Raw genomic sequence first — 19,992 nt, forward strand, 5'->3', positions numbered from 1 at the left:
TAGCCTCTGTTCTTCATCTATGTTCATTGATGACTGTGAACAAGATGGTGATTTTCAAGGGTTCTGTATGTCAAGTGAGAAAGAAATGATATTTGACCTTACATATGCAAAAAATATACCTACAAAGTCCATCAGTAAGCTGGAAGAACTGGATATCAAAGTTTTTAATATCTATAATGAGGGTTCAGTTATTCTTTCACTGACCAATAGTGAAATTGCTGAAATCATTCTAAATCAAGCTGATTGTGATAATAGATGAAGATGACTTTGTTAACACTGCAGAAAAAGTGCCCACAGGAAAATGTGTGATGGACTTACTGAAAGACTAGAGCTGCATGCATTCATAACAGAACAAGAAATCATGTCAGTTAATTAAATGTGAGGTAGACTTCCAAGACAAAAACCATTGTTAATGCGACAGATGACTGGAGGAAACATTTAAAAAGGCCTGCCTCCTCATCCCTAGCGGACCCACTTCCTGATCCCTCAACTTTTGATGTTCCTTCACACAATGTCAGCAATGATTTACCCACCCCCTCAGGTTTATCAGGCCATGTGTAGTTCTAGTATTTGTAGCTGTGCTTACCTTTTGTAAGCAGAGTTCAAGTAACATGACCAGCAACATTATTGCATTGAAAATTTTCTCAATTTTCATTACATTAACAGCTGCCTGTATTTATTGTAAAGTAAATGGGTATTTGTTTTTTATCTCGAATAAAACTTAGAAAATAGAATAGTGTACCGTAACTTTTTAATCAAAACAACATCGTAGGTGAAAACTGAAAACCAGCAGTTGTTTGTTGTTATTGTTTAATAGCTGATACAGGTATTCTGCTGATGCTACTGTGCTGCTTAGTTGCCATAAACACATTAATTTTTTATTGTATTAATGGTGTTTTCCAAATTTTTTTACTGTTAGTTACTTATGTGTGAATAAGTGTTAGAAAATGATTGCTTATCAGTTGCATATAAATTCAAATGAATGCTTATCAGTAGCATATGAATTCAGAGTCAGGAATGAAGATGATGCCAAACAACCACAGATTGTCCACATGGACAGCTGAGTTTGTGACACCTTAGCTTTCCGTTGGTTTAGTATTACACAAACTTTGTTTCATGCACAAAATTATCAAAGATTTTTTATAGATTACCTTCAGGCTATTTGTATAAGGTGTATATGAAACATAAATGTATTTTGTATTTAGAGTTGGATCCCGTCCAAATACCTCATTATGCATATGCAAATATTTCAAAATCTGAAACACTTTTGGTCCCAGGCATTTTGAATAAGGGATACTCGACCTGTATTATTTTAGCCACTGCTGTTAGCTGACTTTGTGTCTTCCAAACTTATGACATACTGAACCTGCAGCATTTGTGTGGCTGCTGCATTCCATAGCTTATGTGATGAAGGCAGGCAGCTACATTAAGACTGACTACCATGACACTCTTACTCTCCTTGCATAGTGAAGCTTTGATATTCCCATCTGTCTTTTGTCTTTCCCTCTTACATTATTTCTACTTTGTAAAGAAAAATTTCAACAGACACCTCAGGATCTCATTTGGTACTTAATGCATTCTTGGTTGTATGGCTCAGGAGTTCAGTTAATTATTACTGCATTCTTTGTTATAATGCAAGAGGTCCCAGTGGTGCACATGATCTAGTGTTTGTTTTACGTGTTATTTATAACTGGAGTTCAGTTATAGAAACAAATTTACCATTGCCACCTCTTTGAGGGTAGTTTATGGATATAGATTAATTTGATATAGCTATGATTTGGGCATGCTTTTTTCCTGCCATGTTGGCTACAAGAAAGAAAATATTGCTGAATTTTGTTCTTAAATGGTCAATGGTTCACTAAGTGAAAGGAAACTAATGTACTGAAGGTAGGTTTCCAGTGAAGGTATGTAATGTATAAGCCTTATGAATATGTATTCCCATTCAAATCTTGCAATTGATATATGTGAAATTAATCAGTAGGTTTGTCACTGATGACAATCATGATTGTTACAAAAGTGTTTGTTAAGAGAGGTTTGCATCTGGTTTTTCAACTCAGAAGCAAATTCTTTATTTTTTAATTGAATCCTGTTTATTAGATTAGCAACATACTGTTACAGAAAATAATTATAGCCCACTAATCTCAGTAATTCGAAGTTGTTTAAATATAGTTGGAACTTTTTCAAGAGCCTGCTGCAAGTCTTAGTTGAACAAAATAATTTTATGCATAGTTCCTGTGTAATGAACTTATACAAAAAAAAATTCTTTGGTTTGAAAAGGTTTTAGCAAGCATTTTATAAAGAAGTAGGTTTCGTTTTTGTGTCATTGTCGTAGTAGATGCAAGTTTGTGTCTTCTGCTTCCATAGCCTGAGCGATGAGCTCCCTCAGGTGGCGTGCAGAGTACCAGCATGAAGGATATGCCTTTTGGCAAGATTCTGAAGATTTTACACTTGTACCAATGTCGGCTGCCAGGACATACTGCTCTGCCCAGTCTGGGATTGGCTGCTCCTCAGTAAAGTATGGTCTGTTGGGAATTGGATGGAGATGATCAAATGAGTTTACCAGAAATTTATCAAAATTATTTTCCTTTTGCATTAACTTCTCATCATGCTGAGATGTAGTTTAGCTTATTGAATATAAGATAATTTTTCAAATATACCTTATTTAAAGATTAAGGAGGAAATAATTTTTCTTTTATTTCACTTATGATTTTGAAAAGGTAATCATTAGTAAAATCATTTAAGATATATGATATGATATTTAAGTGAATCTCGAGATAATTTTATCACACCAAGCTTATGGTGAATTAATAACTATTTTTACTTTAAGCTGCTGGTCAGTTATATTGCTTACCCTTGCATAGTCCCTGCCATCTTGCAGTTTCTTGTTTAACCCAGCACATTGGTACAACCTTTAGGTATGATGGGATAACCTGATCTGACCCTCAAGGCGCTGGTTAAGCGTTAAGGCATCATACCCAAGAGTCAAACCATTATTCTCAGGGGTCATATTGTCTATCACAGCATCAAGATTCATGAAAATAATCATAGCTCCATACTGTGATCAATGTACCTGAAGGCCTTCCTGAAGGCTGCCTCTGTTGTGGAGAGTAGGTCATCATGTTCAGCATGAATGGCACAGAGTACAAGGGGCAAACACTGCAGGGGGTCATGATGGGTCGCACTTTGGAGGTCATCCTTCAGTTCATAGTACTTCCGGTGCATGTTGCGGCCTCCCCTCAGCACTGTTACTGTTGGGATGAAGGTACATGTTCCCTAGATGATGTGATAGATACATATTTAGAAATAGATGATAGAGATATTGCGGACATCCATTTTGCTTTTCATGGCAATGTGTGGCCTGTTGTAGATGTTGAATGTTATGTTAATGCTTTTATTGCATTGTGTCACTTGTAACCTAGTCCCAAAATCAGAGAGATGGAGAGAGAGAGAATCTTGACAACATTAAGATTTGATGCATACTGCATATTCAATAATAGATGTATTACTAGTAGCACAGGGTAATGCAGATGTTGTTACATGTAATGAGGGGATCAAGATGAGTATCATGAGCGTGTCTGTCATCATGCTCATGTTTATATTTAACATGAAAAAATGTCCAGTTTCATAAGTGAGAATGGTATGATTAATATTACAGAGATGAATTAAAACATCAGTATAAATTGCAGCTTGAAGAAAGAAAACATGAATGTGTTATAATTGTGACTTGCATGAAACACAGATGATTATTCCCTGCTTAAAATTTTATCAATAATTGAATTAACCATTCCCATACAGTAGCTATTAATAGCTGACAACAACCCATAGGGTTGTATTGATGATCATGATCAATGTTAGGAGAAAACATTAGCACCTCTTGTGTTACCTTATTTGTGATATCTCTGGTTGCTTTCCTTCCTGGCCTTAGTACCTTGTGAATGAATACATTTGTGTAGCAATTGATTGTGTTGCATGGACAGTTATTCCCTACTTGAACTCAGCGGCAAATCTCCAAAAGATCATCCAGTTGTAAAAGGCAATGCTCCATCAGTCAAGGAAGAGGAAAAATATGCTGAGTGTCTGTTTTAAAGTGTATGTATTCCAGTGTTATTCAGTGCCTGCTGATTGTGGTATTAACGATGACTTCCTCAAGTTTCAAGACCAGAGCAGGCAAATGAGAATGGCCACAGTCCTCAAATCCATGAGGGTAACAAATGTGGCCCTGCATTATTTACTTTAAGTAGTGGAGGGCGATGTCTCAGGGCTAACCAGAGCTTGGATAAACCTTTTCCACCAGTAAGACTATATGAGTGGCTAGGTAGTTGGATTGTAGCATGGATTAGGTCCAGCCTGAACAGCTATTGAGCCAACTATTTCTTGTGATACAAAATTTAATCGTACTTACCTGGAGGCTGAGCTGGCTGAGCTTCTCTGGCCTCATCCTTGTCCATGGTCTTAGCCAGGTTAATGGCGTCGATAGTCACAGCATTTAGATCTTGAGATTTTGCAAAGGACAAAGGGTTCGTAAGGCCGAGGGCATTGAAAGTCTGGGAAGACAGAAATGACTTTATTAATCTGATTCCGTAAAGGATGATATCTCTCTTCAGCTCCCACAACTTCTCAATGGTGCTCTCCACTATCCTGTAAATTATTGTTGCAATGCCTTGTATAACAAACCATACAACATTGATGATCCCTGAAATGACCAAGGATCCTCCCTCAATCAGCACTGTTGACCAGACCCTCCTTAAAACTGGTTGTATGCCAAGGAAGTTGTGGGTAAGTGCATTGTAGACTATTCCAGTGCTGCCTCCAACAAAGAGTTCACCCAGAGGCTTGATTATACTGTTGGTGATGGCATGGTTCAGCTGGTCATATAGATGGTCCCAGACAAAGGCATCAACCATAGTGGCCAGCGTCAGCACCAGCGCTGCTACCAACACCACCCTCACCCTCGTCACCATGCTGACTACTTACACGCCCACTGGCCAGTAATGAGGTAGATGACATGCAGTGCAGATGTAAATTTTTTGCTGGATTTCACATACTTATTCATTGATGCCTTTATGCGATCTGGAAATGTCACAGTAATCTTGACTGTCTCTTTTTCATATCTGTCCTGTAAGGGATATGATGATATTCACACTCCATCTTGAATATATTCTTGACAAAAGTAATATTTTGTTACTTTAAGATGTATATTGACAACCTCACAAGGTCAACTTCATGCATGCGGAAGGTAGATAACAGAATAGGTAAACATCTACTCGCAATTAAACATTCCAACCACTGGGAACATCATTTATCAGTAAATCGTCTAAGTTTATGCATTTAGATTGACTGTTTAACCCCCTCATCATGTTATTTACTTTATTTTCTCTTTAACATTTTTTGCTTGAATATGTTTAACGTCAGTTGTTCGCTGATGATACATCGCTGGTGGCTGATTTAGGTGAGAAACTGCAGAGATTGGTGACTGAGTTTGGTAAAGTGTGTGAAAGAAGAAAGCTGAGAGTAAATGTGAATAAGAGCAAGGTTATTAGGTTCAGTAGCGTTGAGGGACAAGTTAATTGAGAGGTAAGTTTGAATCGAGAAAAACTGGAGGAAGTGAAGTGTTTTAGATATCTGGGAGTGGATTCAGCTGCGTAAGGAACCATGGAAACAGAAGTGAGTCACAGGGTTGGGAAAGGGGCAAAGGTTCTGGAAGCACTGAAGAATTTGTGGAAGGCGAGAACGTTATCCCGGAGAGCAAAAATGGGTATGTTTGAAGGAATAGTGGTTCCAACAATGTTATATGGTTGTGAGGCATGGGCTATAGATAGGGTTGTGTGGAGGAGGGTGGATGTGTTGGAAATGTTTGAGGACAATATGTGGTGTCAGGTGGTTTGAGTAAGTAATGAAAGGGTAAGAGAGATATCTGGTAATAAAAAGAGTGTGGTTGAGAGAGGAGAAGAGGGTGTGTTGAAATGTTTTGGTCACATGGAGAGAATGAGTGAGGAAAGATTGACAAAGAGGATATATGTGTAAGAGGTGGAGAGAACGAGGATAAGTGGGAGACCAAATTGGAGGTGGAAGAATGGAGTGAAAAAGATTTTGAGCAATTGGGGCCTAAACATACTGGAGGGTGAAAGGCTTGCAAGAAATAGTGAACTGGAACGATTTGGTATACCGGGGTCGACGTGCTGTCAATGGATTGAACCAGGGCATGTGAAGCGTCTGGGATAAAACATGGAAAGTTTTGTTGGGCCTGGATGTGGAAAGGGAGCTGTGTTTCGGTGCATTACACATGAGAGGTAGAGAGTGAGTGTGAACGAATGTGGCCTTTGTTGTCTTTTCTTTGCACTACCTCTCGATGGGTGGGGGTGCTATTTTGTGTGTGGCAGAGTGACGACGGAATGGATGAAGGCAGCAAGTATGAATATGTACGTGTGTATATATATGCATATATCTGTGTATGTATAAGTATGTATGTATACGTTTAAATGTATAGGTATGTATACGTGCGTGTGTGGGTGTTTCAGCATATACATGTGTAGGTGGGTGGGTTGGGCCATTCTTTCGTCTGTTTCCTTGCGCTATCTCTCAAACGTGGGAGACTGTGATTAAGTATAATGAATAATATAAAATATTTAACGTTATAAACCATCAATTGTCATCATCTCTGTCGTTACCATTACAGTATTAGTAACATGGATATTTCTAAACATGTATATGAAAGAACTAAATCTGACTCAACCACAGAAAGATGTCCATGTGCTTTGAGTTTATGTAAAAGTCTCTTATCATTTAGAAATATTTTGATGTCCTACTGGTGAATACTAATTACAATAATCGAGAAGGATTAAAAAGTTACCTGTCTGATATGAAATGATTACAATAAAAGTAGTTCTTCCTTGTGTCTTTGAGGATGTTTGAGAAATCATGGATAGTGCATTTTGAAAAGCTTCAGTCAAAAGTAGTTGTGTTGTGTTGTTACTGTATACTTGAGAAGAATTATTCTACTGGTTTTCTGATTGAGTTTGGTTCTACCCCTGCTATGAACTTTGGGCAATATATTGGTGGTCTACGTGATCATTATAAGAGAATCATTAGACAAGGCAAGAATAGCTGCAAGAAATTGATAAATGATGAGTTAGCAGTCATATTCAGTGAATATGGATAGGGTTGTGTGGAGGAGGGTGGATGTGTTGGAAATGAAACGTTTGAGGACAATATATGTTGTGAGGTGGTTTGATTGATTAAGTAATGAAAGGGTAGAGAGAGATGTGGAACTAAGTAATGAAAGGGTAAGGGAGAGGTGTAGAAATAAAATGTGTTTTACATGAGAAAGACAAACAACAGGATTAGCCCATGACTGGGTTGTTAGGTAAAAAAGTTTAATGGCATGATAATGTAATTCCACTCAGCAGTTTATTTTAAGCTATCACCAAGTTCCTGTTGCTGCACATTAGCCTTCTATTGTCTCCATTACCACTGTCGTTTATAGTTTATTTCCGGTGTTTTACTCAGAGTATACCTGATTTTATAAAATATTTGTCTGAATGACTTTTAAAGGTATTTATAGTCTGAGCATTCACTATGTTTCATGGTAACTTATTCCAGTGCTCAACACACCTACAGGAAAATGAGCTTTTTCCCACATCGGTACCTCATCTTTTAGCTTTTAGTGTTATTTTCTTGTATTTCAAAAAGATGTTTGTGATCGATTTATCGAACTTGTTTAGAATTTTGAACACCTGAATTAAGTTGCCATGAAGTCTATGTTTCTCAAGGGAGAAGAGATCCAATCGTTTTGTCTCTCTTCAAATCTTTATATACCAAATTCTAAGGGATGGAATCAGTTTTGTTGCACGTCTTTGTTCTTGCTCTAATTTTTCCTTGTTTTTTTTATAGTTTGGGAACTGAACTGCATATTCAAGGTGTGGTCTTACTAGAGAATTATAAAGTGTGAGAATTTTTTCCGGTGTCTTTTAATCTATGTTCCTGGCTATGAAACCTAATATTTGGTTGCCTTTTTTGCTTGCTGCTTGACACTGTAAGTGTATTTCAGATTGTTGCTAATGACAACTCCAAGGCTCTTTTCTTTATTTACTCGAGTTAGAAAGTTTCTGAATAGTTTGTAGTTGTAACGTATATTCTTGTCTCCAAAGTGTGTAACTTTACACTTGCATACATTAAACTTCATTTGCCATCCATCTGACCACTCTGCTAGTAAGTTAAGATCTCTGTATCATTTTGCATTCCAGCCTGTTTACAGCTCTACCTCCTATTCTAGTATTGCCAGCAAATTTGGAGATCTTAGATATGAGACCGAGTTCTAGGCCATTAATGTATATTATGAAAAGAATCAGGCGTAGAACTAACCCTTGCTCTAGGTCATTAATGTATATTATGAAAAGAATGAGCCCTAGGAATGACGCATGTGGCACACCACTCGTTACGTCTAGCCAGTCTGAGTCTTCGCCGTTTAATACTACACTCTGCTTTCTTCCAGTAAGCCAGTCTGTGATCCATGTACACAGTTCTTCACCAATTCCATGTGCTTTGAGTTTATGTAAAAGTCTCTTATGAGGTACTTTATCAAAAGCCCTTTGGAAATCTAAATATACTACATCAGACTACTTTTTCACCCCAATTCTGATAAATAACATTAAAAAATTCCAGTAGATTTGTCAGCCAGGATCTTCTATTGCATAGACCATGTTGGTTGTCCAATATGATTTTGTGTTCTAGAAATATGAGTTATCTCGTACTCTTTTTCCTTTATTTTACCTAACACTGATGAAAGGTTAATTGGATGATAGTTTCAGGTGCATTTTTTTGTTTCATTTTTTATATATAGGAGTAACATTTGCAGTTTCCTGTCAGTTGGTACCCGACCATCTGATAGAGATTTGTTGAATGTTTTTGGTATGGAGTATATCAGCTGTCTCCTGACCTCTTTTAAAAATCTAAGAGCTAAGTTATCTGGGCCGTTGGATTTGTCAGGATTTAATTGGTCCAGAAATTTTGGTATTTTAGATCTCTCTGTTTCTCTAACCTTCAACTCCTCTTCATCAGATCCTTGAAACATTTTCACTGGTTATGGCATTCAAAATGTTCCTTCAGTTTGTGAACATGGTGATAAAGGAATAATTTAGTATGGTAACCATATCCCAGTCGTCAGTAGTTGGTGTGTTGTGAAAGTTTCATAACGGTCCAATTCCTTCTTTTACTCTTTTGTCATATATATTTGAAGAATTCCTTGTGATTATTCTTGACTTTCAAGGAAATTCTATATTCTTCCTCACATTTACTCTGTCCTATGACCTTCTTACACTTTCTTTGGATTTTGATTAATTCCTGGCGATTTTCTTCACTTCCTGTTGATTCGAACTTCTATGTTTTCTTTTTGGCAAACTAGTCCTTCATTTGTGATGGTTTTGAAATATTGCAAGTTCTCTTTTTAACTCATGGATTATGTTTATTTTCATCTCAAATAGTGGATTTTAGAATGATTCCACACTTCCTCTACTGAGTGAATGTCAAGAAGTTTTGTCCAGTTGATACTGCAAATTCTTTGTCTGATGTTTTCAAAATTTGTTCGCCAGTAATCTGGGATCAAGAATTTACTGTCATTTATTTCATAATCTAAATTTATCTCTAAATCTAGTCAAACTGTGTTTGCTGTTTGAAAAATTCTCACCTACTTCACAAGAGTTAAGTTTGTGTCACGGATGAGAACAAGATCAATAATGGTTTTACCTCTAGTTGGTTTTTCAATTAAATGGTCTAGAAATGCGTCTTCAATTAGTTAGTCTCATTCCCTCTCGGTCGCCTGTCAATGTGTTCCTGTACATGTTTGGACTGTTGAAGTCTCTTTACTATTATAACCTCTCTACCGTTTACTATAATTCTGATTTAATTGTATAACATCTTATCGTTATCTTCTCATTGCTAAGGTCTTTAAATAACACCAAGGTGTAGTGTAATTTTGAACTTGTCGGTAATGTCAATATAAAGAAAGTCACAAGTGTGTGTGTCTACTTATCTTAATAGCATTTGAATTGTCAACGTATGTCAAAACTCCACCACATACCCTGTATAGGCAATTTTTCATAAATAGTTTGTATCCAGATATTGCTAGCACAGCGATCAAGTGTTTATTCTCAGAGTTTATCCATGTTTCTGAGATTACAATAATTTTCAGTTTTTAGTAACTGCTTAGGATAAGTTCTTTGCATTTCATAATGATGATCTGGGCATTTGAGCATATTAAACTTATTTTCCTTGGAGTTGATTTCTGGACTGTTTGCCTTTTTTTTACTGTTGGTATTCATGTTTATATTATCATTGTATATGTCAGGGTGGACATATGGAGAGAATCAGTGAAGAAAGATTGACAAAGAGAATATATGTGTCAGAGGTGGAGAGAACAAGAAGTGGGAAACCAAATTAGAGGTGGAAGGATGGAGTGTAAAGGATTTTGAGCGCTCGAGGCCTGAACATACAGGAGGGTGAAAGGCGTCAAGGAATAGAGTGAACCGCAACGATATGGTATGCTGGAGATGACATGCTGTCAATGGATTGAACCAAGGCAAATGAAACGTTTGGGGTAAACCATGGAAAGGTTTGAGGGTCCTGGATATGGATAGGGTGCTGTAGTTTTCTGCATTACACTTGACAGCCAGAGACTGTGTTGAGCTAATGTGGACTTAAAAATTTTTTGTCTTTCCTGGCACTATCTCGCTGATGGAGGGGTGAGATGTTGTTGGGAATGGAACAAGGTGAACATACATTAAGAATATATGGTGTGGGGGGGGGCAAGTTGTTAGAAGCAGTGGAAAGTTTTTATCGAGGATGTAAGGCATGTGTACGTGTAGGAAGAGAGGAAAGTGACTGGTTCTCAGTGAATGTTGGTTTGCGGCAGGGATGTGTGATGTCTCCATGGTTGTTTAATTTGTTTATGGATGGGGTTGTTAGGGAGGTGAATGCAAGAGATTTGGAAAGAGGGGCAAGTATGCAGTCTGTTGTGGATGGGAGAGCTTGGTAAGTGAGTCAGTTGTTGTTCGCTGATGATACAGTGCTGGTGGATGATATGTGTGAGAAACTGCAGAAGCTGGTGACTGAGTTTTGTAAAGTGTGTGAAAGAAGAAAGCTGAGAGTAAATGTGAATAAGAGCAAGGTTATTAGGTACGGTAGGGTTGAGGGTCAAGTCAACTGGGAGGTAAGTCTGAATGGAGAAAAACTGGAGGAAGTAAAGTGTTTTAGATATCTGGGAGTGGATTTGGCAGCGGATGGAACCATGGAAGCAGAGGTGAATCATAGGGTGGGGGAGGGGGCGAAAGTTCTGGGAGCGTTGAAGAATGTGTGGAAGTTGAGAACATTATCTCGGAAAGCAAAAATGGGTATGTTTGAAGGAATAGTGGTTCCAATAATGTTATATGGTTGCGAGGCGTGGGCTATAGATAGAGTTGTGCGGAGGTGTAATAATAGGGTAAGAGAGATGTGTGTTAATAAAAAGAGTATGGTTGAGAGAGCAGAAGAGGGTGTTTTGAAATGGTTTGGTCACATGGAGAGAATGAGTGAGGAAAGATTGAGCAAGAGGATATATGTGTCAGAGGTGGAGGGAACGAGAAGTGGGAGACCAAATTGGAGGTGGAAAGATGGAGTGGAAAAGATTTTGAGTGATCAGGGCCTGAACATACAGGAGGGTGAAAGGCGTGCAAGGAATAGAGTGAATTGGAATGATGTGGTATATCGGGGTCGACGTGCTGTCAATGGATTGAACCAGAGCATGTGAAGCATCTGGGGTAAACATGGAAAGTTTTGTGGGGCCTGGATGTGGAAAGGTAGCTGTGGTTTTTAGGGCATTATACATGACAGCTAGAGACCGAGTGTGAACGAATGTTCCTTTATGTCGTTTCCTAGCGCTACCTTGCGCACATGCAGAGGGAGGGGGTTGTTATTTCATGTGTGGCGGAGTGGCGATGGGAATGAACAAAGGCAGACAGTATGAATTATGTACATGTGTATTTATGTATATATATATATATATATATATATATATATATATATATATATATATATATATATATATATATATATACGTTGAGATGTATAGGTATGTATATTTGCGTGTGTGGACATGTATGTGTATACTTGTGTATGTGGGTGGGTTGGGCCATTCTTTTGTCTGTTTCCTTGCGCTACCTCGCTGACGCGGGAGACAGCGACAAAGCAAAATAAATGAGATATTATATATTTTGCTTTGTCGCTGTCTCCCGCATTAGCGAGGTAGCGCAAGGTAACAGACGAAAGAATGGCCCAACCCACCCACATACACATGTATATACATACACGTCCACACACGCAAATATACATACCTATACATCTCAACGTATACATATATATCCACACACAGACATACATATATACGCATGTACATAATTCATACTGTCTGCCTTTATTCATTCCCATCGCCACCCCTCCACACATCAAATTACAATCCCCTCCCCCCTCATGTGCGCGAGCTAGCGCTAGGAAAAGTCAAAAAAGGCCACATTCATTCACACTCACTCTCTAGCTGCCATGTAATAATGCACTGAAACCACAGCTCCCTTTCCACATCCAGGCCCCAAAGAACTTCCATGGTTTACCCCAGATGCTTCACATGCCCTGGTTCAATCCACTGACAGCACGTTGACCCCGGTATGCCACATCATTCCAATTCACTCTATTCCTTGCACGCTTTTCACCCTCCGGCATGTTCAGGCCCCGATCACTTAAAATCTTTTTCACTCCATCTTTCCACCTCCAATTTGGTCTCCCACTTCTCTTCACTCCCTCCACCTCTGACACATATATCCTCTTGGTCAATCTTTCCTCACTCATTCTCTCCATGTGACCAAACCATTTCAAAACACCCTCTTCTGCTCTATCAACCACACTCTTTTTATTACCTCACATCTCTCTTACCCTATTATTACTTATTCGATCAAACCACCTCACACCACATATTGTCCTCAAACATCTCATTTCCGCACAATTCTATCCATAGCCCACGCCTCGCAATCATATAACATTGTTGGAACCACTATTCCTTCAAACATAGCCATTTTTGCTTTCCGAGATAATGTTCTCGACTTCCACACATTCTTTAACACTCCCAGAACTTTCGCCCCCACCCCCACCCTATGCTTCACTTCCGCTTCCATGGTTCCATCCGCTGCCAGATCCACTCCCAGATATCTAAAACACTTCACTTCCTCCAGTTTTTCTCCATTCAGACTTACCTCCCAGTTGACTTGTCCCTCAACCCTACTGTACCCAATAAATAACCTTGCTCTTATTCACATTTACTCTCAGCTTTCTTCTTTCACACACTTTACCAAACACAGGCACCAGCTTCAGCAGTTTCTCACATGAATCAGCCACCAGCGCTGTATCATCAGCAAACAACAACTGACTCACTTCCCAAGCTATCTCATCCACAACAGACTGCATAGTTGCCCCTCTTTCCAAAACTCTTGCATTTACCTCCCTAACAACCCCATCCTTAAACAAATTAAACAACCATGGAGACATCACACACCCCTGCCGCAAACCTACATTCACTGAGAACCAATCAATTTCCTCACCATAAATGGTGCACATAAATCCGTTTGCTTTTCTAAGTATTTCTCACATACAATCTTCAAAGCAAACACCTGATCCACGCATCCTTTACCACTTCTGAAACCACACTGCTCTTCCCCAATCTGATGCTCTGTACATGCTTTCACCCTCTCTATCAATACCCCCCCATATAATTTCCTGGGAATACTCAACAAACTTATACCTATGTAATTTGAGCACTCACTTTTATCCCCTTTGCCTTTGTACAATGGTACTATGCAAGCATTCCGCCAATCCTCAGGCACCTCACCAACCAGTCAACAATACAGTCGCCCCCTTTTTTAATAAATTCCACTGCAATACCATCCAAACCTGCTGCCTTGCCGGCTCTCATCTTCCGCAAAGCTTTTACTACCTCTTCTCTGTTTACCAAATCATTCTCCCTAACCCTCTCACTTTGCACACCACCTCAACCAAAACTCCCTATATTGCCACTCTATCATCAAACACATTCAACAAACCTTCAAAATACTCACTCCATCTCCTCACATCACCACTACTTGTTATCACCTCCCCATTACCCCCCTTCAATGAAGTTCCCATTGTCTTACGCACTTTATTTACCTCCTTCCAAAGCATCTTTTTATTCTCCCTAAAATTTAATGATACTCTCTCACCCCAACTCTCATTTGCCCCCTTTTTCACCTCTTGCACCTTTCTCTTGACCTCCGGCCTCTTTCTTTAATATATCTCCCTCTCATTTGCATTATTTCCCTGCAAAAATCGTCCAAATGCCTCTCTCTTCTCTTTCACTAATAATCTTACTTCTTCATCCCACCACTCCCTACCCTTTCTAATCTGCCCACCTCCCACGCTTCTCATGCCACAAGCATCTTTTGTGCAAGCCATCACTGCTTCCCTAAATACATCCCATTCCTCCCCCACTCCCCTTACCTCCTTTGTTCTCACCTTTTTCCATTCCGCACTCGGTCTCTCCTGGTATTTCCTCACACAAGTCTCCTTCCCAAGCTCATTTACTCTCACCACTCTTTTCACCCCAACATTCTCTCTTCTTTTCTGAAAACCTCTAGAAATCTTCACCTTCGCCTCCACAAGATATAGAAGGCGACAACATTATCACGGAAAGCAAAAATGGGTATGTTTGAAGGAATAGTGGTTCAACTATGTTATATGGTTGCGAGGCGTGGGCTATAGATAGGGTTGTGCAGAGAAGGGTGGATGTGTATATATATGTATATACATAAACGCCCACACACGCACCTATACACTTCAACGTATACATACATTTACATACACAAACATATACATACATACACATGTAGATACTCATACTTGCTGCATTCATCCATTTCTATCGCAACCCCGCCACACATGAAATAGCACACACACACACACACACACACTCACCGCAAGGTAGTACTAGAAAAAGACAAAAAGGGCCACATTCATTCACACTCTCTAGCTGTCATGTGTAATGCACCGAAACCACAGCTCCCTTTCCACATCCAGGCCCCACAAAACTTTCCATGGTTACCCCAGACGCTTCACATTCCTTGGTTCAATCCACTGACAGCACGTCCACCCCGGTATACCATATCGTCCCAATTCACTCTATTTCTTGCACGCCTCTCACCCTCATGTTTAGGCCCTGATTGCTCAAAATCTTTTTCATTTCATCCTTTCACCTCCAATTTGGTCTCCCACTTCCCCTTGTTCCCTCTTCCTCTGAAACATATATCCTTTTTGTCAATCTTTCCTCACTCATTCTCTCCATGTGTCCAAACCACTGCAACACACCCTCTTCTGCTCTCTCAACCACACTCTTTTTATTACCACACATCTCTCTTACCCTTTCATTACTTACTCGATCAAACCACCTCACACCACATATTGTCCTCAAACATTTCACTTTCACCCTCCTCTGGACAACCCTATCTATATCCCATACCTCACAACCATATAACATTGTTGGAACCACTATTCCTTCAAACATACCCATTTTTACTCTCCGAGGTAACGTTATGGTCTTCCACACATTCTTCAACGCTCCCAGAACCTTTTCCCCCTTCCCCACCCTGTGACACTTCTGCTTCCATGGTTCCATCCGGTGCTAAGTCCTCTCCCAGATATCTAAAGCACTTAATTTCCTCCAGTTTTTCTCCATTCAAACTTACCTCCCAATTAACTTGTCCCTCAACCCTACTGAACCGAATAACCTTGCTGTTATTCACATTTACTCTCAACTCTCTTCTTTCACACACTTTACCAACCTTCGTTAGCAGTTCTGCAGTTTCTCACCCGAATCAGCCACCAGGGCTGTATCATCAGTGAACAACTGACCCACTTCCGAAGCCCTCTCATTCAGAAGAGACTACATACTTGCTCCTCTCTCCAAAACTCTTGCATTTACCTCCCTATCCACCCCATTCATAAACAAATTAAACAACCATGGAGATTTCACGCACCACCATTATAAGGCAACAAAGTGTTGTCTCGGTAGAAGTCTAAGGGAGTGGTTATGAAGGATGCAGTGACCCCAAAATCCACCTGTTTAAACCGGTTTCACAGAACGTACTTAACGCCAAAGGGGGGGTAACAGCAAGAGAAAGTTGATGGCAGGGAACGGGAACTCCCTCGCCAGCAGATGGGCCGGTGCAGAGGGACTAAATGTCAGTATAAATGTTCCTGATACATGAGATGTCTTTGCATAACTAGCAATGTTTAGAAATTTGTGCAGCAAACGGTATTTCAGGCAGTCCATAAGTTGGAGTTCGCTGGTGCACTGCCATACTTCATTGCGTTACCGACCAGAACTGGATTCTGTATGACATATTGCAAGTAACCATAATATTTAGCTTGTAAATTATCCTTATGGCATATATTGCCAATACAAAAGAATCATTTAGCATGTGAATGGGCTGTCGGTTAATGGCAAGTTGCTCTTTAGGTTCATCATATTATGTATGGCTCAACCTTGTGATGCAAAGGGAGTTGATCTATTTTGATATGAATTACTGCAAAAGGTGGCTGTTTGTGTGTGTTTCTGTGACCTCCTCTCTCAACCTATTTCCTGTTGTACATTTCCTCGAATTACATGATGCACTCTGCGTTTAGATGCTTCATATAGCTTGCCCCAATCGCCCGCTGCCCTTCAATGTTTTTTTTTTTTATTTTCTAACTGAATTACTCTCACACATTGGAAAACTTTGCTGAAAAGGAAATTAAGAGAATTCGGGATTCCCATCATACACCACTATTTAAGATATGTATAAGCATTTTATCCAGTTATGTTTTACCTCAAATAGTTGTGAAGTACCCAAACCACCTGTTGTAAACGGTTTGACCTAAAGATAATTCATCCACTGTTGTTTAGATCCCTTACATTTTGTGCACCATGCCCTCAGGATGGGTGGGAGTGACAATAAGTTTTCTTCCCAAAGGCGGTCAATCTTAGCCCAAGAAGTGATAACATGGTGACACTCCAAATTTCTGTATTCAAACTTCTAGTCCAAATTTAGTCTATACTCAGATTCAAAAGTAGTGCTTTGATCTTAGTAATCTTGTTGAAATGACAAGAAACGGGCACATCAAGTTATATATATAACCGTGGGATAGATTAATGAGCTACGTTACGTTGAGCGTTCTAAGTGAGAGCGAGGCTTGGCATTACGGTGTTGCCATCTACCGTTAGTCCGAGCACCGTCCACTCGCCGGTCGTTGTATCATAAACTGACTACAAAATTCTCGGGTCGCTTTCTAAATTATGCAGATGGGACACCTCATGACACCATGCACAAAATCGGTATGAGATTGCTGCTTAATTTGATTTTGTATGGTACTAGAACCAGACAGTAAGTGAGTAAAACTTTGTAATCATTTTGATATTAGGTGCTGAAGTACCAAACTAAAACATTACCACGCTTGCAGGGACAACACACTTGCGCACGGTAATGTAGACCAGACATGTAGACCAGACTAACTTGGGGGAAATTTTCGCGAAAATTTTTGACAAAGATTTGAAATCAATATGACAATAATGATTCTTTTAATACAAATTGCTATTTATCCTATAATGTATATTATTTTATTGAATAGAAAACGGAAGAAAGAATGTCGCTCTCGTGGTCACGGTCGTTTGATTTTGAGCTGTGATTCTTTCATTCATACTTGTTCTCCGATTGCCACCTTTGTGAGGGAGAGTCAGGGTCAGATGATTGAGCCTTAAAAAAAATGCTCACTTAACTCTATCATCTGTATCTTTTCGAAAGTTATGATACAGAGGGGTTGAATTTATAATCCGTCGTAGTCGCCGTTAACGATGCGATTCTAGGAATATCGTTTTGTCATCCTTTACCTTAAATTTACCAGCAGGATGAACAGTTTTGTTGCACAAAAGACAAAATTATCTTGAAGAACCTTCCTAGAGCCCCTAGCCGGGTGCGTTTTACATCGCTCCGTGGATATAATTTTAAGTGTTTGTTCCCTTTCCTCTCGTGAAAGAATTTTTGAATCTCTAATGTCAAAACGGAGCAGCTCAGGTCACGCCCACTCTAGGTTTTGCGAACTTCAGGGCCACGCCCACACCAGGTGATGCGCACCCTCACCCACACCGGATATTGAGCACCTCAGGCCACGCTACATCAGTTTTTGTACTCAGTCTCACACAAAGTGTAGCACAACTTAAACTGCATCCTTAGTAAGTGTCGAAACCAGCCCCACGTTCTCAAAAGAGGTTGAGGACCTCATTCTAGCCTTACACCAAGTGAAGCTACCATGTCACACCTGCATTGGTGTCAAGCATTTGAGGCCACGCCCACAGAAGCTGAGCATCTTACGCCACATCTGTAACGTGTGCTGTGTTTAAATGCGACGCCCACACCTTATATTCAGCCCCTATCACTACACCTTTACTAGGTGTACTCGTAACCAGACTGGTTCAGGCTCCTCAGCGAGAGCCTTCGACAACTGTGCACGTATATTCCTGAGTTGATATGACCGGATCTACTCAACATGATAAAACGACGCAGCAGTTTTCATGGCGGGTAAACAATTTTTAATGTTTTCACTAAATCCAAATTTCAAACAATAATTTGTGTTACATCCTTGCGCCCGTCAATTTCTTTGGTACAATAGGCTACCTGATAATATTTTAGTATGAAATGTATATTTTCGCGACAAGATATGTTTCCATCACACTTAACACAAAACACATTCCGGTTATTCAGTTTCTGCACTTGTAACACTTGTGTTCTCTTCGTTCTAGAGACACTTGACCACCGTTTACATTTGCACGATACATATTTTCTATCAGTTCAAGAAAATTTTGTTTCTTTAAGTTTTACGTTTAGATATTTTCTCAAACTCAGGACCACAACATATACCCGTTCGGGTCTGCAGTGTATGTCTGTGAGAGGGACGAGGATGACTAGCCAACACTGCAAGTCTAGCAAGCGAGAGGAATGTAGGTTATGATCACCAGATAGAGTTTGTTTACGCCGGAGCTGCCTAGTATCAAACCTCCTTGCGCTTCAACGCGACACTGACCCCCACGTCTCCCGGCGCCGCCACAACCACACTCCACCCGGCCTGGACGGTGGGTGGCTCCCTCCCCCGTCCTCCTTCAGGGCATTACCACCTCCATCACCAGCGGGTTTGGCCTGCGCAAAGAAACTTGGTAAACCAACTTTTATTTTTTGTATGCAAATTTTCCTGTATGGAAGTGATTTTTCTTTCGTTCATAGCGAGTATCACCATACTCCTAATGCTCACCAAAGCTCGCTGTTCACCAAGTTGACAGTGGGTCGATCTCGTGTTTGTAGGTCCCCCCCCCCCCCTCTCTCTCTCCACACACACACACACACACCCGATGACCTTTGAGGACTTATCTATTTTCTTTTAAATTATATTGAAATCACTCATCAACATGCACTTACCTCGCTGAATATGTTGGGCTCGCGATACAAACACACTTGTCCTCATCAACCTGCCATCTGTTTGTTTCAGCCAGAATAAACACACTCTTCTCTGCTACCATAACAACTGTCGTGTCCAAATGTTCAAACACATCTATCGTGCTTACCCATCCAAATACCAGACGCCGGCCAGAAAACATCTGTTGTGTCCTGTGTCCAAACACGCTCGTGTCCGTCAGCCGAAATACACAACTCATTTCCGGCCTGAACACCTTTCGTCTTCGCAGACGTAAACACACCTGTCACCCTCGTCGTTGAGACACCTGTTGTTTACGCTAGTCTGAACACTTCTGTCGTACCCTCCAGCCTAAAATCAAGTACTGTCCTCTCCAGCCTCCTGGCACACCAGTCGTTCTTGTCCGCCCACCGTAGCCACAGTAAATGCAAGTGTGATGATCAATTGGTC

The 19,992-nt window shown here is 40.0% G+C and overlaps 1 protein-coding gene across 1 annotated transcript; it reads right to left on the reverse strand.

Moving 5' to 3' along the window:
* Positions 1–1,405: 1,405 nt before the first annotated feature.
* Positions 1,406–19,138, reverse strand: LOC139764124 (uncharacterized). Its single transcript, XM_071690642.1, has 4 exons — positions 19,091–19,138; positions 4,403–5,160; positions 3,071–3,248; positions 1,406–2,522 (listed from the first exon to the last, which is right to left on the reverse strand). The coding sequence occupies exons 2-4, from the start codon at positions 4,959–4,961 to the stop codon at positions 2,321–2,323; spliced, it is 939 nt and encodes a 312-aa protein (XP_071546743.1). The 5' UTR covers positions 4,962–5,160; positions 19,091–19,138; the 3' UTR covers positions 1,406–2,320.
* Between the last annotated feature and the right edge of the window lie 854 nt (positions 19,139–19,992).

This window comes from Panulirus ornatus, chromosome 48 (genome assembly GCF_036320965.1).
Source record: "Panulirus ornatus isolate Po-2019 chromosome 48, ASM3632096v1, whole genome shotgun sequence".
In the NCBI taxonomy this organism is placed as follows: domain Eukaryota; kingdom Metazoa; phylum Arthropoda; class Malacostraca; order Decapoda; family Palinuridae; genus Panulirus; species Panulirus ornatus.